The 18,289-nt window shown below is 35.7% G+C and overlaps 1 protein-coding gene across 12 annotated transcripts in view; it reads left to right on the top strand.

Moving 5' to 3' along the window:
- Nucleotides 1-18,289, top strand: part of CADPS2 (calcium dependent secretion activator 2) — a 304,359-nt gene that overhangs the window by 235,317 nt on the left and 50,753 nt on the right. For 6 of the 12 annotated variants that reach the window (XM_052667762.1, XM_052667753.1, XM_052667757.1 and 3 more), the window contains 4 exons: nt 2,236-2,339; nt 5,777-5,933; nt 15,647-15,788; nt 15,913-16,032. In XM_052667762.1, coding sequence (XP_052523722.1) covers nt 2,236-2,339; nt 5,777-5,933; nt 15,647-15,788; nt 15,913-16,032 — 523 coding nt within the window. The remainder of the gene's footprint in view (nt 1-2,235; nt 2,340-5,776; nt 5,934-15,646; nt 15,789-15,912; nt 16,033-18,289) is intronic. The other 6 variants (XM_052667761.1, XM_052667760.1, XM_052667759.1 and 3 more) reach the window with 2 other exon arrangements.

Below are 18,289 nucleotides of genomic sequence, written 5' to 3'. Positions count from 1 at the left end.
AGCTAGTAAATCTCTGATCTTTCCAGCTATCTCTGATGATAATGGTGTCTGTTCAGTAATCAGTTCTAGGTTATCTTGAGCTTATGCCAGGTGTAACAAGTAAGCCTACTCCAAAACAACAATGGAAAATCAGATTTGATATAATTATTAGAATTATTTTCTAATTTAGAGAAAGCCTTTTTAGGATATAGTTTTTTTTAATAATGTAAAGCTTGCTTAATGTCATTACAAATTGATGCAATTATAAAAGCAATTATTTTGCTTACTTAGTGGTAAGATCTATGACAGGCTGATCCTTAAAAAAATGAGTTGTTTATACTGAAATCAGATTTGCCACTCTGTATCATTATCAGTGGTTTCTTCCTAAAACTCATTAACATCAATGGTACAGATACCAATGTATCAGCCATACGAATCGTTTTTGCCATGTTTGCAAGGAGAGGAAGACAGTGACCACTATAAACAGCAGTTTCTGTCTTAGATGAAACACATAAACAAGTTTAAGACTGAATCCAGTAGTGGTCTGTATGTTGTAACCTGGTAATGGCTGAAGCAATCCTTTCTGAACTCACTGAAGGTTATATTCATCTAATCTGTTCTAGGGTATCAAATTTGTGAATTCAATGCAATATTAATGACCTTGATGTTGACACAGTGAATGTAGTTTTGTGTCCTGGTATGTGCCTTGTGCTTAGTCCACATTTATAACTCTTTAGTTAGATTATGGGTTTGGAAATCTTACTATATGAATAGGTCTGCTTTTATGGAGTATTTCAGTGAGCTTTGAAGTTTGTTTTTAGATACTTCAGTAACTAAACTGTTCGGTTTGTTGTTGGCATTAGGATAATTTGCTGTTATAGTCACCTTTAAGTGTATGTTTGCTGGAGATTCTAATCCAGTGTTTCTGGATTTACATTAAAGCTCCATCTCATGAAGATACTGTGCATCAGTGTGTTAGCCTTGAAGAATTGGACAAGGTCGCCTGCCTTTCGGATGTCTGAAAAGTTGTTTTGACTTGCCAGAAATGTTAAGTGTATAAATATACTTAGTGCATACAGTTTGATTCTTACTGACAGCTAGGAGATAGTGTAAGTTTTTTAATTAATCTGATAATGTTCTAGGTCATTATGGATGCATAAAGCGGGAAGGAAAAAAATACCAGGAGAAATGTTTGCATGTAACTGTGTGTCTTTCATTACTCCTACTATATTGTGTGTCATCATTGCCATTTTATGGCTTATGGTCTGGGACAGGAAGTTTGTGAACAACTTCATGTACATAATAATGAAATTCTTTCAAGGGATAAAAAATGTGTACCTGGAACAATTACTCTCAATAATTAAGCTATGCTTGTAGAAGATTCAGTTCTATTTCACTTGTCTCTCATGGCTATGCCTGTAATGTAGTCCTGTGACTTTTTAATTTTAAAGTGAACTGATTTAAATTGCTTTGTAAGATTTTTAGTTACATTTGTTTTAGCTTTGTTGTTTGCTTTCTTTTTGAAATCTGCTGTGTAGAGTGAATGCTCCTAATGTCATTCGTAACTTTTCCATTTGTCTTTATTTTCTGTTATGAATATGTTTTTAGTAGGCTTATGTCAATTCTGTTATAACGTCTTTATTTTATTGTGCTATTTTTTATTATGATACTGAATAGATTAAATTCTGTAAGTGAACAGCACGTAGTAAGTTAGAGAAATGATTTCAATAATAGTTATTTATATAGTCATTGTTTTGCACTTTGCTTATTTTTAAATATGCCTCAAATGTAGAGTCTTAGATAAAACATATTCGAAAATTTTGACTGCTGCAAAATGCATGAATACTGAGGACTATAATGAGTCATCTGGTGAGAATGTATTGTACCAACAGTACAATAACAGAAAAGGTCTTGAGTGCCTGCTGTCTTTCTATCTATGGCCTTGAAGAGAATTAGAACTTGTTTGTTGCAGAAGTTGTGCAACTAATACATTGGTACACCTGTTAGTTCTCACATATCAAATTAGATAATGTTTATAATGATCACTGATTCTTTTGTGAAATAAATGTTTTCTCTTTCAAGTGATTTGGGCATTCAGTAGCTTTTACATATGTTAAATGATCATTCTCAACACGTGAAATTGCTTATACTTCAGAAAATTGTAACTTCCATTCAGACAACATTTTCCCTTACTATAGAGAAACGTATTTATTTCAAACTAAAGCAATATCAGTTTGCTTTTTTGTATTCATGTAGAGGCCATGAGCCAAGCAACACCTGCTAGAAAACTGGAAGAGGTTCTTCACCTTGCAGAGCTCTGTATCGAAGTACTGCAGCAAAATGAAGAACATCATTCAGAGGTGAGGCTGTAACTGTAGAGAATGGTTTGTTCCTACATTTTTTCTGCCCTGATGTGAAGCAATTCTGTCAAGAAACATTTTAGCTTTACTCTCTGACATATGTTTAAGGCAGTTCACATTTACAGAGAAATAAGGGACTTGAAGCTTATGAAAAGTGAAGTGAAATACAACTCTACTTGAATCGCTTGAATGAACTGTAGGTATAGAAACAAAAATTAAAGAGCATAAAATACAGAAAACATCTTTGTGCTGGAGGTTGTGAAATGGTATGGAAAACATTCGTAGCCTTATGCAGTTGTTCCTTCCAACTTTTCACCTGTCACTCAAAATAGGAAGAAAATGTAGCTGAAGGTAGCATTAATCCATCATGCTGTTTAGGTTTTGATTTCAACATTAAAATTATGGTGGGTATAATTGTCACATTCCCGTTGCTTTTCTGTTGATTAGAATAGTACTGCTTTTAAACTTGCCCTTTTCAAAATGGCATTTTTAAGTAGAAAAAAAAAACTGAATAATTTTGTGTTTCTTACTATCAAGTCTTTTCCTTTTTGATAAAAAAACCCATAATATTTAGAAAATTTAGAATTACAGCACCTTTTATATCAAGGTACTACAAAAATAAACTTGACCAGGTACCTATAATTGTATATATTATTAACACATAATGAATAGTTTTCTAAGGTTCAGGAAATTGTTTCTAAAATGTTCTCAGAAAATCAATAAATATTTTTGAGGAAAATATACAAAAAGATAAACATGATTTAGTATATATAGTTAAAAATATGATCATTCAAAACATCTGGTTTTATATCACACTACCAAATCTAGTTTTTAGCCTACATCTGTCATGTGTGAACTTGTTAGAGATATTTTATCTTACAATGAAGAAACAGCTGTTTCAATGATTTGAAATTAATTCCCTGGAGATCCCATTCTACACTACTGTTGCCACTGTGCTACTCTGTAATGATTACTTAATAAATGTATATATATTGTTGACTTTGTCTTTTGAGACAAATTCTACATTAATGTAAGAATATTATAATTCTGTGGAAAAGAGCACAAAGGAAACAAATCAAATGATACAAGTATGATTAAACATCTCTGTTCAAAAATCACTGCTCACATTAGTAACTTGCATTCAGTTCAGCAGAAGTTTTCAATCTAAAACAGTTTGAGAGAAATAAAGGGAATTTTGAGATTATATCCCCCTTCCCTGATTCATGTGGCATATGTTCAATTTTACTGGAATTTATAGAACATGAAGAATTTCAGTTTTAAAATATGTATGAGAAAAAGATCACAAAAATCATACATTCCCTACTCAAAACAGAAGATTAGGTAAGGTGACTTCACATTGTAATGTTAAGTACATGTTCAGTGCAGTGGATGAAAAGGATCAGAAATCTCTAAAATTCTCAAACTCTCTAGAAGTTTATCACATTTTGTAATACCAGATTTTTTTTTATTCACAACACTTCCAAATTTCTGGGATTTCCAAAGGGAAGAGAGGTACGTGACTCAATGATTCATTATTTTTCACCATTTAGAGCATGGAACTGTGCGTTGAATGTATAGCATGAATTGATCTGATGATTTCTGGTGTTGCGTTGCTACACTTGCGTGTCATTCTGTAATCTCAGCTCTTTGGTCTTCCTCTAATGATGTCAGTGCTATTGCTGTATAGAATGAGTGTCACCAATGGCTAATTGTCTTTAGCCTTTTCATATTATCCATAGTGACTGAAGAACAATCTTAGCTGTGGTATTTGTTATTCTGTTCTTCTTACTTGCTGCCTACATGGTGATGAGTAGTTCTTGAGAGGGTCAGAATAATTTCTGTTTTGATTCAAGGCGTCATTTGCAAAGAGGAGGAGGATGGAAAAAGAATGTGTTGTTTTGCTCAGGTTTGGGGTTTTCTTTTTTTGCTTTGATTTTCTGACAATATTTTTGAGAAGGAATTTTGTTTCCCTAAAAGGGACACCTAATAAAGGCTATGTGTAACTTTTCTTCTATCCTTATTTCTTTGCATTTGCTTATTTTCTAGAGTAATAATAACGCTTCCACTTAAACAGGATTTACTAATGAGAAACTTCCTCCAGTTTGAAGAAAAAACCCCACTTCAAACTCTTGCCAAAATTTTTGAAGCCTCGTCTGCTCTTTTCACTGTGATGCCAGTGTCCTTAAGTCCTGACACTGCAGCACACCAAGTGTCCTTCAGTAATACTTCCAGCCTGCTGAGCATTTTTTTAAAACCATTTGCCACTTCATCTTTTCCGCATTTAAGCTGCAGTTATCCACCCCACATCAAGAAAGTCGGAATCCATCAGGAAGTTGAAGAGGCAAGAACATACCTGTAGAGGTTGTCTCTTATTTGATCCCCTTCCGGACTGAGCAGATCATTCTGCATGTCTGGGATGTGCATTTCAGAAATACAAGCGATGATTGCTGTGAAATTATTAGAAGCTGTGGCAATTCAGCACTTGTGTAGCTTAAGCTACAAGATGGATAACTCAAAAATATTCATCATGAGAGGAACGTTAGTTTGAAAGACACTTTCTTATCTAGAATGTGTAGGCATTTCTGATTACTGTGTTTTCTCTGAACAAAACACTCTCAGCAGTGTGTGGTATTCATCCCATTTCATAAGCTTTCTTCATCTTTAACATATGGATTCCTTTGATTCAGTTTCAAACCCTAGATTTAAATGACAGTTATAAGTTACAAGAGTTACATATCAGGCGGCTTTTAATGTAAAGCTGGCTTTACTTGATGACACACTACTTTTCACAAGTTTCATCTGTAAGCTAAGCTTACCTAAGAATCTTCATTTTTATCGATTTTCTAACAAGTTCTGAAGTTGCTGAAAGTTAATAGAAACATTTGTGAAATTCAGGAGAAACATTTGACGAAGGGAAACAGCATGCTTTCCTCAGGAGAAGCTGATATATTTAAGACAAAAATAGGAATTTAAAAATATTCTGTTTATTAAAAAACTCCTAGACTTTGAGGAATAATGTTTCATGTTCAGTCCATCCCTTCTGATGAACAAATAAGAGCAAAATGTACATAGAGAAATTATTTGAAAAATAAACCAATCTGATAACATATAGTCCTTTGTTCTTTTCTTTCTCTTGGCAAAAGGAGTTGCAGGATTTATAGTTCTTTTCCAATGGAGTTCTTGGCAAGTCTTGTAGTAGGAAAGGTTGCTTTTGATTCTTTGTTTTCTAATCTTGTTCTGACTCTGTTGTCTTTCCCAGCATAATCTATTTGCTTTCTTATATTATTGATGCAAAGACTTCCAAAATATTTTCACATTTTTCACACGGCCATTTTATCCCTTCTGAATAAGACAGAGGTGAAGTGAAATATCCAAATGTATTATACAGTACATCTTTTTGCTTTATGACTTGTAATTCTATTTTGTCGCATTTGCAGGCATTCTCTTGGTGGCCAGAATTATTGGCTGAACATGCAGAGAAGTTTTTGTCTCTTTATTCTGTTGATATGGATTCAGCACTTGAAGCACAGCCACAGGACTCCTGGGACAGCTTCCCACTTTTCCAGCTGCTGAATAACTCCCTCAGAAATGATAGTAAGATCTTCAGGTTTTTGCTTATTGTGTGCATAATATATATATATATATATTTAATCTCCCTATACCCTAGAAATGCATTTGTAATTCTCAAAATAAGAGTGTCAGTGCCCTTGTTTATGATATATATTATGGTGCTCCATTTCTTGAAGTTAGGCATTTTCTTCCTATTCGCACCATTTATTCTGGGTTATTCATCACAACCAATTGCTTGGTTTTAAATCAATGATGTACAAGCAGCGTAATATGTATTTAATTCTTCCTTCTAAGCTTTCATAAAAACTACTTTCAGACCAGTTTCTATGTTGTAAAACTCTTGTAGGCATATCACAAATGGGGTTAGATATACACAGGAGGACAGTGTTATTTTCACTTTGTTCATTGTTGTGTCATGATTTAAGCTGGTGATCAAGACTTCTTACCTTGCTTTAATTTGCCTACAAAGAGCAAATCTTTGTTTTTGTAAAAGCTTAGGAATGTTTTATGTGCAAGTAATTTTAGTAGCAGAATTAAGGAAATGATCAATGAAACCCAAGCAAATGGAATAGGTACTATTTTAAAAACATCAAATTGCACCTTATTTTACAGAAAAAAAGTCCTAACATTTTAAGGTGCCATAAAGAAAAAATATATTTTATATATGTATTTATATACATACAAATAATATATATTTGTGTTCATCTATATGTGTATTCACATTCAATGTGTATTGTTTAAAAATGACAAAATTACCTGTTGGTTTTTTTTTACTGTTTTGGAGATACAAGTAGAAATTCAATTATTGAAGTTATTCTGAATTTTGAATCTTTTATTATTGTAAATACAAGCAATCAATTTTAACTTTCCCTGGCAAATCTATTTCACTCTGTAGAAGTTCCATAGCTTTCAATAATTTTAGCTCCACCTATGGAAACAGCGTGACAGAAGGAAAATAGCATTCAGGAGCTTTTCTCCAAGGTGACAGGTTTCAATCTTTGTTGTTTATTGTTGTATATTGTTACCCTTAGCTGCCAAGTCTTCACTGAAATATCTAGGTCACCTCAGTTTAGTCCCTGTTGGCCCCAGCAACATACCATGAAATGGAACAAGTAGCAAAGGTTCACTGTAACAGTAGATGACTGCTTTCATGAAGGGAAACGAGCAGGGCTACTGAACTAAAGCTGAACATCAGACTGGATTGCTGAGGGTCACTGTTACTGCAACACATTGGATGTGGTCTGGGCAGAGTGAGAGAACTTTAGCATCCAGTCTTAGATGTATGTTGTCATGAAATACCTCTCCTTACTCTGGCAGATCATAACGTGTCATGCCATATTCCAGATTATTTCCTTTTTTGGCACATTGTCCTAGTGAAAGAAAATTACAGATACGTGGGAATTGTTGATCTGGGTACTTTTTTTGGACAAACTATGCAAAATTTCTCTGCTAATGGCCAATTTATGCTTGATTTAGAAAGCTGCTCAGAAGTGTGCAGGAATCAATTCAATTTTCATAAAAGGGTCAGGCACACATTAGTTTACATGGTTGTCTGATTCTCTGCATAAGATCTAAAATCCTCATTCAATATCTGAAGCCTTTACCCAGGGTGCAGTGGGAATTAGACATTTCGGGGAAAAAAAGAAGTGCATTAATGGGGAAAGAGCCATTAGGAACTAGTGAGCACAAGCAACCATTTCTGGACTATTACCAAGTTCTGAAGTTGAAACTCATAAGGTGAACTACATCAAAGAGAAAGATATGTCCTGTACTCAAAGATTCCCTCAAACTAAGGGCCTACAAAGCTGCAAATTCATCTCTCCTCTGTTGGCATAATGTCTCTTCCAGTGTTTTCAGCAACTTCATTTAGCTTCATAGGTGTTGGTATTGGATGCTATTCCAGTCATTCCTAGTTTCTGGCTAATAAACTGGTTTCAACTGAAAGGTTCTAGATTCTCCTGGAGTACAGAGTTCGAAGAAAAACTAGATGTTATGAGGTCTAATAGTTTATTTGTTTCTTAATAGTTTCTTACTTCTTATAGTTTCTTAACCCATGGGTTTGAGATAGCATTCTGGATCTGAGCAATTGAGATTTTTCTACTGATTTTTCTTTCCTTAAAAGATTACACGGATAATAATGCTAAATGATTCAGTCAGCCTTGGGGAAGACATTTTATAGAAAATCAAGTAAATATTTTTTCATGTCAAAGCAATTATTAGCAAGATTTTAAAACCTTAGCTGAAACGATTGCTATCTAAAATGTCACACCTGTATACCAATTTCAGTAATTCCCTAGAGGTAATAGATATAGTAAATGACAGTTTCTGGTGAGTGGAAACCATCTGGAAAATTAGACTCTCTTTTTTTTTCCATGTAACTATTGGAAAGCAACCATGGAAATTAGTCCCCTTTTAATCAGTGGGTATGTCAGCAAGTGGCAACTGACCATTCTACCAAGAACTGATTCCCAAGTGAAACATAACCACAGTGCTTATTCTTTAATTAACAGCCTTTTCACCTTGCAAGTACATTAAAGCCACTAGAAATAGCTCCCCATGCTTATATAATCAATTTTACAGTCTTTCAAAGTGAAATAAATAATTCTGGCTGTACTCTAAGTGAAAACCTTTTCCTGGAAACTATCACCTTCATAAAGATAGATTTAGAAAAAATCTAAAAAGGGAAAAACTGGAATGTGGCCTCATGAGGATAAAAAGGCTAGTGTTAATAATTAACAAGGAGAGTGAAGTGGAGTAAATTAGCCATAATAGAGCCCACAGTGACTGGCAAAGTCACCTCTCATTATCAAAAAACTCATTAGGAAATGAAGAGGTGGAAATCCCACTGGGTTATTCTCACTCTTCGGCTATATCAGAGATTACTTTTCAGATTTCTTTCAAATGAAGAACTGTTAGGTCACCATATTGTATATTAGGTTAATCTTCAGTGAAATTTGGAGGACGGGCACCTGCGTGTTATTCTATCTCTAGCTCAAGAGCTTTAAATGAGCTCAAAATATTCAGTGCAGGAGTTAGTTTTCATGCAAACCTGACATGAGCAAACTCCTAACAATAAAGAAACGCTCTAACATTTACAGCATTAAAGTGAAATTTCATTGCATGGTTATTTTTATAACTGTGTCACTAAAATACAGTGTTAGAAATAGTGTGCGATAATAAAAATACGTAGACTTTACCACTGACATATATCAGTTGTTTAAGTAGAATAAAAAACATTGTACATAATTGAAGCCAAGTGATTAAAATACAGCATTCATTTGACATTAAGGAAAGAAAAAAAAAATAAAAATGAATCATAGAACCATATTTCCCATTAAGTACGTTTTCTTGCATTAAAAGGAGAGGGAAGTCCTGATTCAAGCTTGCTTCACATTTCTATTATGAAGGATTCCATTCTGAGTCACTTGAAGCTTTTCCACCTTTTCTGGTCACAGAAATTAAGAAGTTTGTTCTGCGTTCATTATTGATTGTCCTGTTGCTATAAGTCTAACCAATGAAGTCTGACTTTTTTAAATGGATCAAGGAATATGATCTTCCTATCCTTTAAAATACTGCAGCTTTTCTGAGAGGAGCTATCAAGCAACAAAGAGGGATAACAAAGTGACATGTACTGTAGAGATGGATAATAGATTGTAGATAAATTTGTTGTGAATTTTCAAAATCTAACTGTTTGCAAAAAATGCTGTAGCTACTTCTATAATATAAATGTATGTGATCTCCAAAGTTTCAATTGTTGATATTCAGTTATGCCTGACTGTGTAAAGCTTTGCAGATGGTACAGACTTAGCTGTACCTAATATCTCTCTATGATAACAGAATTATTTTTTCCAGAATTTCGTAGAATTTCATGGAAGAAATCCATGATTGTCTCAGAACTATATGTCCCAGGACTTTTTTTCAGTAATGTAGATGTTACTTTTTCTCCACTGAGGCTATTAATTATATTATGAAAGGGACTGCTTTCAGAGGATTATTTAGATTCTGTGTTTAATTATTCATATTAATCACTTTTTTTAGTGCTTCAAGAAAATATCTCAGTTTCTCTTGATTAACATAATCAGAGATATCTTTTACTGGCACATGCACAATTCCATCAAGTGTTTTTATATTTAGCTAATGTTATAGGTATCTTACCTGTATATTTCAGTGTTCTGCTCCTTTTCTTTCCAAGTTCTGTTTCCATTCTAATGAATTTTACCTGCATCATTTACTGTTATCATAGATTGTACTGTTGCTCAGCAATATTGCATTAGTGCTTTGTGATGAACACTGGCAAAAATCAAACAAAACTAGAAGTATTTTAAAGTTAACTCATAACCTCTCTTTCACTAAGTATCACTAGTGAAATACCTGTGTACCTGCTCTAAGTCAGCTAGGGCACATCTGTCTGATAAAGCTGACTTTGAAAAAGCTGCATGTTGAAATTTAGGGTCTTGAAAACTATTGCCATTATCTTAGCTAATGATTTAAAACTGGAGCTCTTTGATATGTTTTGTTTTTTATTTTCCAGTATTGCTGTTAATAGCAGCAGTATGACAAATGTCAGTAAACTCAGCATCCTCTTCTTGCTTGGTTACAGGCTGTGTACCACTTTTGTACTAGAAATTAAATATACCATCACAGCTCCCATCTTAAACTGTACTGTGTAAATAGAGAACAATTTAGATTTAAGGTATTCAGGGCAAGCCCAAAAAGATCCTTCTCTCGTCAAACTCTACATTTTTCATTAATTGTAATGGGACTCTTTTCTAAAAAAGAGACCTAGGATTTTTGCTCAGTCCTGTTAGGAGATGTTTTGAAATGATAACCTACCTTCAGTTTTGGGCTGCAGTTTTGTAAATACTGACAGCTAACTGAGACCATAAAACTGCTTACTAGAATATCCTTTCTGGCAGAATGATAGTTTTAGGAACAAAACGTAATAATAAATAAATCTGCAATAAGCCATTTGTGTCCCTTTGTCTAGTAAAGATGAAATTCTTTGCAGTTTCATTGCTGATATTCTGGGGTGGGAGGGGGAGGGTGAAAATTTTGCTCCTCAAGTAAGTTTACAGCTTACTTCCACATAGCTTGTCTCTAGAATGCATTTCTAAAGTATGTCTCATATGGCAAAATGCATAGCATTTAGAATATAAGCTGAGACACTCTCAATTTTTGCTAGAATTCAAATAACTGATTAACAAATGCTCTGTGGAGGCAGAACGAACTATAAACAATAAGCAGATTGAAATATCAACTTCTTTTAGTGGATTGGATGATTTTCAACTGCTACAGATAGAATATGGAGCCCCAAGGAAACCTCCTTCTTGAAATTTACTCTTTTTAAATTGGATTTTAAAATACATCAGGAAAGCCAAATGGTGCCTTCCTGAGAGTCATATAAAGAGGGGTGATAGCAGATTCTTCCAAAGTGCTGATTTTGCCACTGGTGCAGAGACCCATGATAACATGTTTCATTCTTCCCTTACCTTTGATTCTGGAGAAGCTCTTGAGGACAACTTGCCACACTGGCTCTAGAATAACTCCCAAAACATCTGCATGGATAAAATGAAAACAAGTCCCAAAGTTTCTAATGTATGTAAGAACCACAGATTATTTTCCACTGTTAGAAGAGGAACCTTATTCCAGCACTGTGTTGTTACACTGTGCTTTCCACCTCTGATCTTTTCATGTCATGTTTTAGCATTTTTCAACTATGTAAGAGTTGAATAACTTTCAACTCCAGTATTTCTAGTACTTCTTACTGGGAGATGTTTGTGTTCCCACAATCCTTTTCCCCTTAATATTGTACACACATTACCTTGCCCTGGCACAGAGTTTCATTTTGTTGTTGTTTGTGTGAACATGAGATGGTTCACCTAAAGAGCACGTGGGGCATCTATATTGACAAGATGACAGAGAATTAAGCTATGTAGCTTAGAAGAGAAGTGGTAGTTGAGGGTTTTGAAGTGTGGCATTACCTCAAGGATCTCTTGTTTCCCATCTGCTTAGATGCACAGGTGGTACCTGTTGGCAAGATCAATTCTAATCACAGGGTGGAGTGCCATGAGTTTGCTGGTAATACTCATCTCCGTCACTCACTCCTGGGCTCTGAGTTCTTTCCCTCCCCTACTGTAATCCTTGAAATCTCCATATGGGTAAATCAAATCTGTCATGTCCTCAACTCTGGGAAAACAGAATGCTCACAGAGTTGTTCATCCAAGATAGCACTTGCATGTGTGTGCCCACATACAGAGCGATCTGCTTGGAGTGCAGTCAGATTAAGCATCTTGGCGTCTGTTTAGGTAGTTTCATTTCCCTGCAAAGATTGATGTCAGGATGTTAGAAAATGATTCAGCTTTCTAAGTTGAACAGCTTTTATTGCTTGTGACTTCTTTAAATTTCATTCTGACTTCTGAATAACAAGAGCTGCGCTCCTGCCCATGAGGCTCTATTACTGTAATTCCCCAAGCAGATCTTGCAACAGAGCATTTCTGCGGTGTGTTCAGAAAACAGTGAGCTACAGGCTCATCCTCTCAGGTAACTGTGATTACCTGATTAATGCCCATCCTGAAATGATTCGCTGAAAAGCAGCACTATTGACTTAATTGACACTATTGTGTTCTTGTTGTAGTTTTTAAGCTCAAAGTAGCCTTAACAAACCAGCCTTGTATGTAGCTTGATACCTGCCACCTTTTGTTTCTCAAAGGCAATGTTCATCAGCTGTTTACTGTGAAACACTTGATGTGTGGGCAAGCTTCCATATCTTTGTGTTAATATCCAAATCCTTCTCAGTTGTTGCTATTGCTGGGTACAGACGCTGCATTTTTAAGATATATAAATACAAGGGAAAAACAACACAGCTTTGAAAGCCTGATATGCAATTAATTATGCCAGAACTAGCTAGATAACAAGTACTTCTGTGAGCAGTGTAAATAATGAAGCATGTTTGTAATGGGCTGATAGGTGTTCTCCAGGGCGGATTCTCAGGGGTTCAGTAAGAGACAAGCCTATGCTGCTGCCTTTTTCTCTGCAGAAACCCTAACAATCTCTGTTATCTAGCTGCCTGTTTTCATGAGGCTTGATATAATGGAGGTCTCTACCCTTGTTTCCATATAACACTGAAATTAGCTATAAGTATTAAAATTCTTAGGAAGAGAGAAGCAGGTGGACAAATGAAAGAGTGACGATCTCATCAATCTTCTCTCCTTAGAAAAAAGTGATTGATACATAATTTCCCAATTCTGCAAGAATGTTATAAAGAAAATAGTATCCAGCAATAAAGGTGTTTCCCTGCAGTGCAAGTAAAAATAAGAAAATAAAACTTGAAGACACACTTTCTCCATAGTCTTCATCTCCCTAGATTCTGTCTGTGGTAAACATTAATCATAAATAGGAAACAAAGGAGTTTTGTAAGTTACAGATATTATTTTTGCATGTCACACATGGAGTTGTAGTAGTGAACTAGAACAAGAGGAGTTTATATCTTCATGAAATGGATTCCAGGGTTTTGAGCCACATGATCTAGCCTTTTACTCTTAGGAAGAAGAGGCCTCCTCAAAATGCAACTGAGGTACCCATCCATGTCAAATGAGACGTTTGGAGGCAGAGATAAGTAAGAGGAAAAAGCCAGAAGCCAGACAGGGAAAGATGCAAATGCTTTCCCTAGAGACGGTAGCTGCTACCAGTGCCTTTCCATTTGAAGTGTTTGGTTGCTTAAGATATAAAGGGTGAGTGAACTCAAGCCTGAAGCACACTGAGCTGAAGAGAAAGCTGAAGCTGAATGCACAAGAGAATGTAAAGCACGTAACAGTAAGAGAAAGCAAAATCATGAAAATTTCTCATTGTGACTCAGCTTGCCTACATGACACATGGGAATATCATTACAGATCGTAGTAATAGTACCAGATTAGTGGGTGAATACAGACATCCAAAACATGAAACCAATATAATCCCTTGGTGGGGCAGACTGTAGTTACAGTAAAGATGAGACTTTACTAACGAACATTGTAAGGACTATCAGAACAAATAGTAGTGATGACAAACTTATTTTTAGATTTTGAGCATCTTCAGTTTACATTGTCTGCATAGTTTTTCATGTAGTAAATCCCATCTGTGGAGCAGATAATTTTCTACACCTTGTAGCTGCTTTACTTCTCTTGAGAAATGGACTTCATCCTTATAGTATTCCCCACAAATTGACTCTGCTTCTTTCAAAAATAAAGCCTCTAGCAGTGTTATATGTCATTAGCTTTCCTAAGCATTTCCGACAACTAGTTTTCAGGATTTCCTTTATAAAACTACAATGACTGTAAAATTGGAGGTGATCATACCTGAGTATAGGCAGTCTTCCAGAAGGGAAGCAGAGTTCACATCCTTACAAATTTTGTAAGGCAGTTGAGAAGGCAGAAGAGAGACAAGTATGGCTCATGGGAATGAGTTTCACATGAACACAAACTGGAAAGGATGTACTTTTGGTTCATGGGTCTGTTTTATGTTTATGTGTATTTCGGGATCAGAAAAGGAAGCATTCTGGTGGTGAATTCTGGCATGCTGACCAGCTCTTGGCATACATATACACACTAAGACTTATTTGTCTATTCCAGAGATCATGAAATGTTCCATGTAGGTACAGGAATTGATTCAGGACTTTGCTAGCTCTTGAGGACATAAACCAGATGGATAAACTGTTCTTATTCCCACAAATACTCCTATGTCACATGTTATCTTTTTCTTATAAGTTCTCTGAAGAAAAGGCTGTATTTCACTATATTTTTGCACATAGCTGTTGTGGTTTAACCTAGCAGGTAGCTCAGCGCCACACAGTTGTTTGCTCACTTCCCCCACCCCCAGTGGAATGGGGGAGAGAATGAGAAAAAAAACATCAAAGTAGAACTTATGAGTTGAGATAAAAATTATTTTCTAAGACAGAAGAAGAGAAAAGCAGAATAATGGTAAGTGTAATAGTATAATATATATTCACCAAATAAGCAATGCACAGAACTATTCCTTACTACCCGCTGACCGATGCCCAACCAGTCCTTAAGCAGCAGCCATTGGCCAACGCTCCTCAGTTTTATGTTTTTTTAACGTGCTATCATATGGTATGGAATATTCCTTTGGCCAGTTTAGGTCAGCTGTTGTATTTCTGTCCCCTCCCAACTCCCTGTGCCCCCTCAGCCCTGTCAGGACAGTATGAGAAATGCAAATATTCCTGGATCTGTGCAGTACTGCTCAGTAACAACTAAACATTGGTGTGTTATCACCATTGTTTTTCTCCCAAAGCCAAAGCATAGCATCATGTCTCAGCTGAAAGCAGTACAGCAAACTACTGAAGCTGAAATGTTTTATTGTAGCCTTTGCTCTTAGCATAAAGAGAATGCAAATGATTGAATATCACTGGAATTTATTTATTTTGGTTCTGTTGAACAAAATGACTAAGGATTAGATTTAGCAAAATATACTTTAAGGAGATACAGAAGTGATCTGGCTCAACAAAGAACTTACATATGCGCCTAGTTTTCATAACAGTGGCATCTAAAAATGGACTGCAAAGCCCTCGTGATGCACGCTTTGTTTTTTTTATGTACTGTACTTACTACACAGGCTGGATCGCACTATATTTATTCTTAAAATAGTTTTGTATTTTAAAACATTTTAAGAGGTACTTTTTCCTATTGCAAAATAAATGAAGGAAAGACCTGACATACTTATTTCTGTTTTCTTTCTTTTTAAAGCATTTTTGTGCAATGGAAAGTTTCACAAGCACTTGCAAGAAATTTTTGTTCCCATGGTCATCCGCTACATTGACCTCATGGAATCATCAATTGCCCAGTCCATTCACAGAGGTCTTGAACAAGAGTCGTGGCAACCTGTCAAGTAAGTGCTTTCTACAGTATTTCTACAAAGCACTACAGCTTTCTGTCTTACCAGGTGTTGTCCTCTGCTGTCCTCTAAATATTCTATTTTTTATTGTATTCCTACATTATTTATTTTTTCACAGGAGCATCACCAACAGTCTTCCTAATGTAGCTCTTCCAAAAGTTCCAAGTTTGCCTCTTAATCTTCCACAAATGCCTAGCTTTACTACACCAACCTGGATGACTTCCATGTATGAATTCACGTGTGTATTCTTCAATAACCTTCTGACTGTATGTCAGCTCTGCATGGCCTTGCTACTGTTCTGTGCAGCTGTTTTTGGATTGCATGGTGTTTATGATCTCTTAGTTGGAAATTACTGTTTCTTGGAAGTGAGCCAAGCATGGACTGTTAGCGAGTTGTGCTTTCTACTGCCTTTAAATGAATTGGTCTTAAACTTGTAACTTAAAAAATCAGCTCAGCAAAGGTCTGTCAAAGTATGAGTGATGTTTTATACCCTAAACTACTTAATTACCCTTCTTAATTAATAAGCAGCGAGGAATCTTTTGAATAACTGATTTTAGATCATAAAGTGAAGCAGCCCATCATATTTTTGCATGGGCTATATTAACTCATTGCATGTGAAAACAGTCCTGAAAACTGATTCCAATAGTTGATTGCAAATTTATCCATTAAATATTGATATTAGAAGAAAATTATAAGGTTAATTGGTACCCAGAATAGAAATGTATCTATTGCTTTGCCTATTTCAAAATATATATATTTGTTTTATATACTAGAGGAAGGCTCCAGGAGAACTTTGCTTTAGCTCAAGTTGTAATAGGAACAGGTGAATGTGAATGACTTCAGAAAACATACATGTAACACACAAAACTTGATAATAAAATTTCAAGCCAAGTATTGTTTTCTCAAGTTTTGTGATGGAATTAAACACACATAACAAGTATTCACATCCATTACTATGAGAGTTTATAGACTGTGCTCTGCCAGATTTCTGGCACTTGTCCATAGAGTTGTTCTGCTGCTAATTCTTCTAAAAGCTGACAAAATTCCTCTTAATCCTTGGCTTTGGTAGCTTTTGTGTTTACTGTAATTCTAGATTTCTCCTAATGTGCTTACGCAATTGATTTCAGCTCTGAGTACAAACTAATTGGTCACCTGCTACTCAGATCTGTTTGCCTAGTTATTCTCACTCTTTCAATGGTTACTTTTTTTTAAAGACTTGCTTTTAGATTTAAAAGTTGTTATAATCCTAGATGTGGTCTTCTTACAATCTGTATTCTAGTAGCCTCTTCCAGTAAAAATAACTTGTAGATTTTAAAATATTTGTATTTTACGTATTGAATTTGTAATTAATATATAACAAGTATTGGTCCTGGTTGGAGTATTATACTGGTGTAACTTTCCTAAATGAAAGCTTTGGTGTAGCAATAAATACCTAGACAGTATTGTCAAAAATGCGTGTGTAGTGCAAAACTCAGCCACTGCCTCATCTCCCTTGCACATATTCTGGAAATAAGTATGTGGCCTGTATAGAAGAGTATGAAAAACATCCTAAGCTAATTTGTGTGGTTTTGAAAGCACTGAGGCTCACATGAGCTGTAAGAACTTGCCAGCAGTGGCTGCTGCTTTGTTGTTTGTCAAGAGGAATGGGGACAAGAACTGTACCAGGCATGGTATCTGCGTGGAGCTCAGTAAGGCCATCCTCCTTTCAGCTGCCTCTTGCAGCAAACCAGAAGAAAAGATCTGCCAAGGTACTGGCTCTGTTGTAGATGACTTTGCTCTCTTTCTTCAAAATGTAGAGCTTTGAAGTTGTATTCATTGAAGAGTGTATAAATTTAATTCAAAGATTTTACTATTATCGTTGTAATACAATGGAATTCAGGTAGTATTTTAAGAATCAGACTACTGCCTGCAACCTGCAGAAGAGCCAGGTAACTTCTCTAAATGGCCATGTATTTTATTTGAATCAAAAAGTAACATCAGTTTGAGTGAAGGCTCTGCAAGTCAGTTTTGCTCTTTCCCAGATGCAGGACCTTACATTAGGCCTTATTGAATTTCATGAGGTTGTCATGAGCCCACTTCTCAAGCCTGTCCAGATCCCTCTGGATAGCATCCATTCCCTCTAGCTCCACTGCACCACTCAGCTTGGTGTTGTCTGCAAACTTGCTCCATCCCACTTGATCCCACTGTCTGTGTCACCTACAAAGATGTTAAATAACATCACTCCCCACACCAATCCTTGAGGAAAGCCACTCTTCACTGGTTTCCACTTGTACATTCAGCCATTGACCGCAACACTCTGAGTGTAGCCATCCAGCCAATTCCTTATCCAGCGAGTGGTCCATCCATCAATTCAATTTTTCTCCAATTTGATGATCAGGATGTCATGCAGGACAGTGTCAAATACCTTGCACAAATCCAGGTAGATGATGTCAGTTGCTCTTCCTCTATCCACTGATGCTGTAACTCCATCATAACAGGCCACTAAGTTTGTCAGA

Source organism: Tympanuchus pallidicinctus, unplaced genomic scaffold, assembly GCF_026119805.1.
Source record: "Tympanuchus pallidicinctus isolate F22 unplaced genomic scaffold, pur_lepc_1.0 scaffold8, whole genome shotgun sequence".
Lineage (NCBI taxonomy): Eukaryota > Metazoa > Chordata > Aves > Galliformes > Phasianidae > Tympanuchus > Tympanuchus pallidicinctus.
Note: the sequence above shows the minus strand (reverse complement) of the source record. Positions and strands in the feature narration are given on the sequence as shown.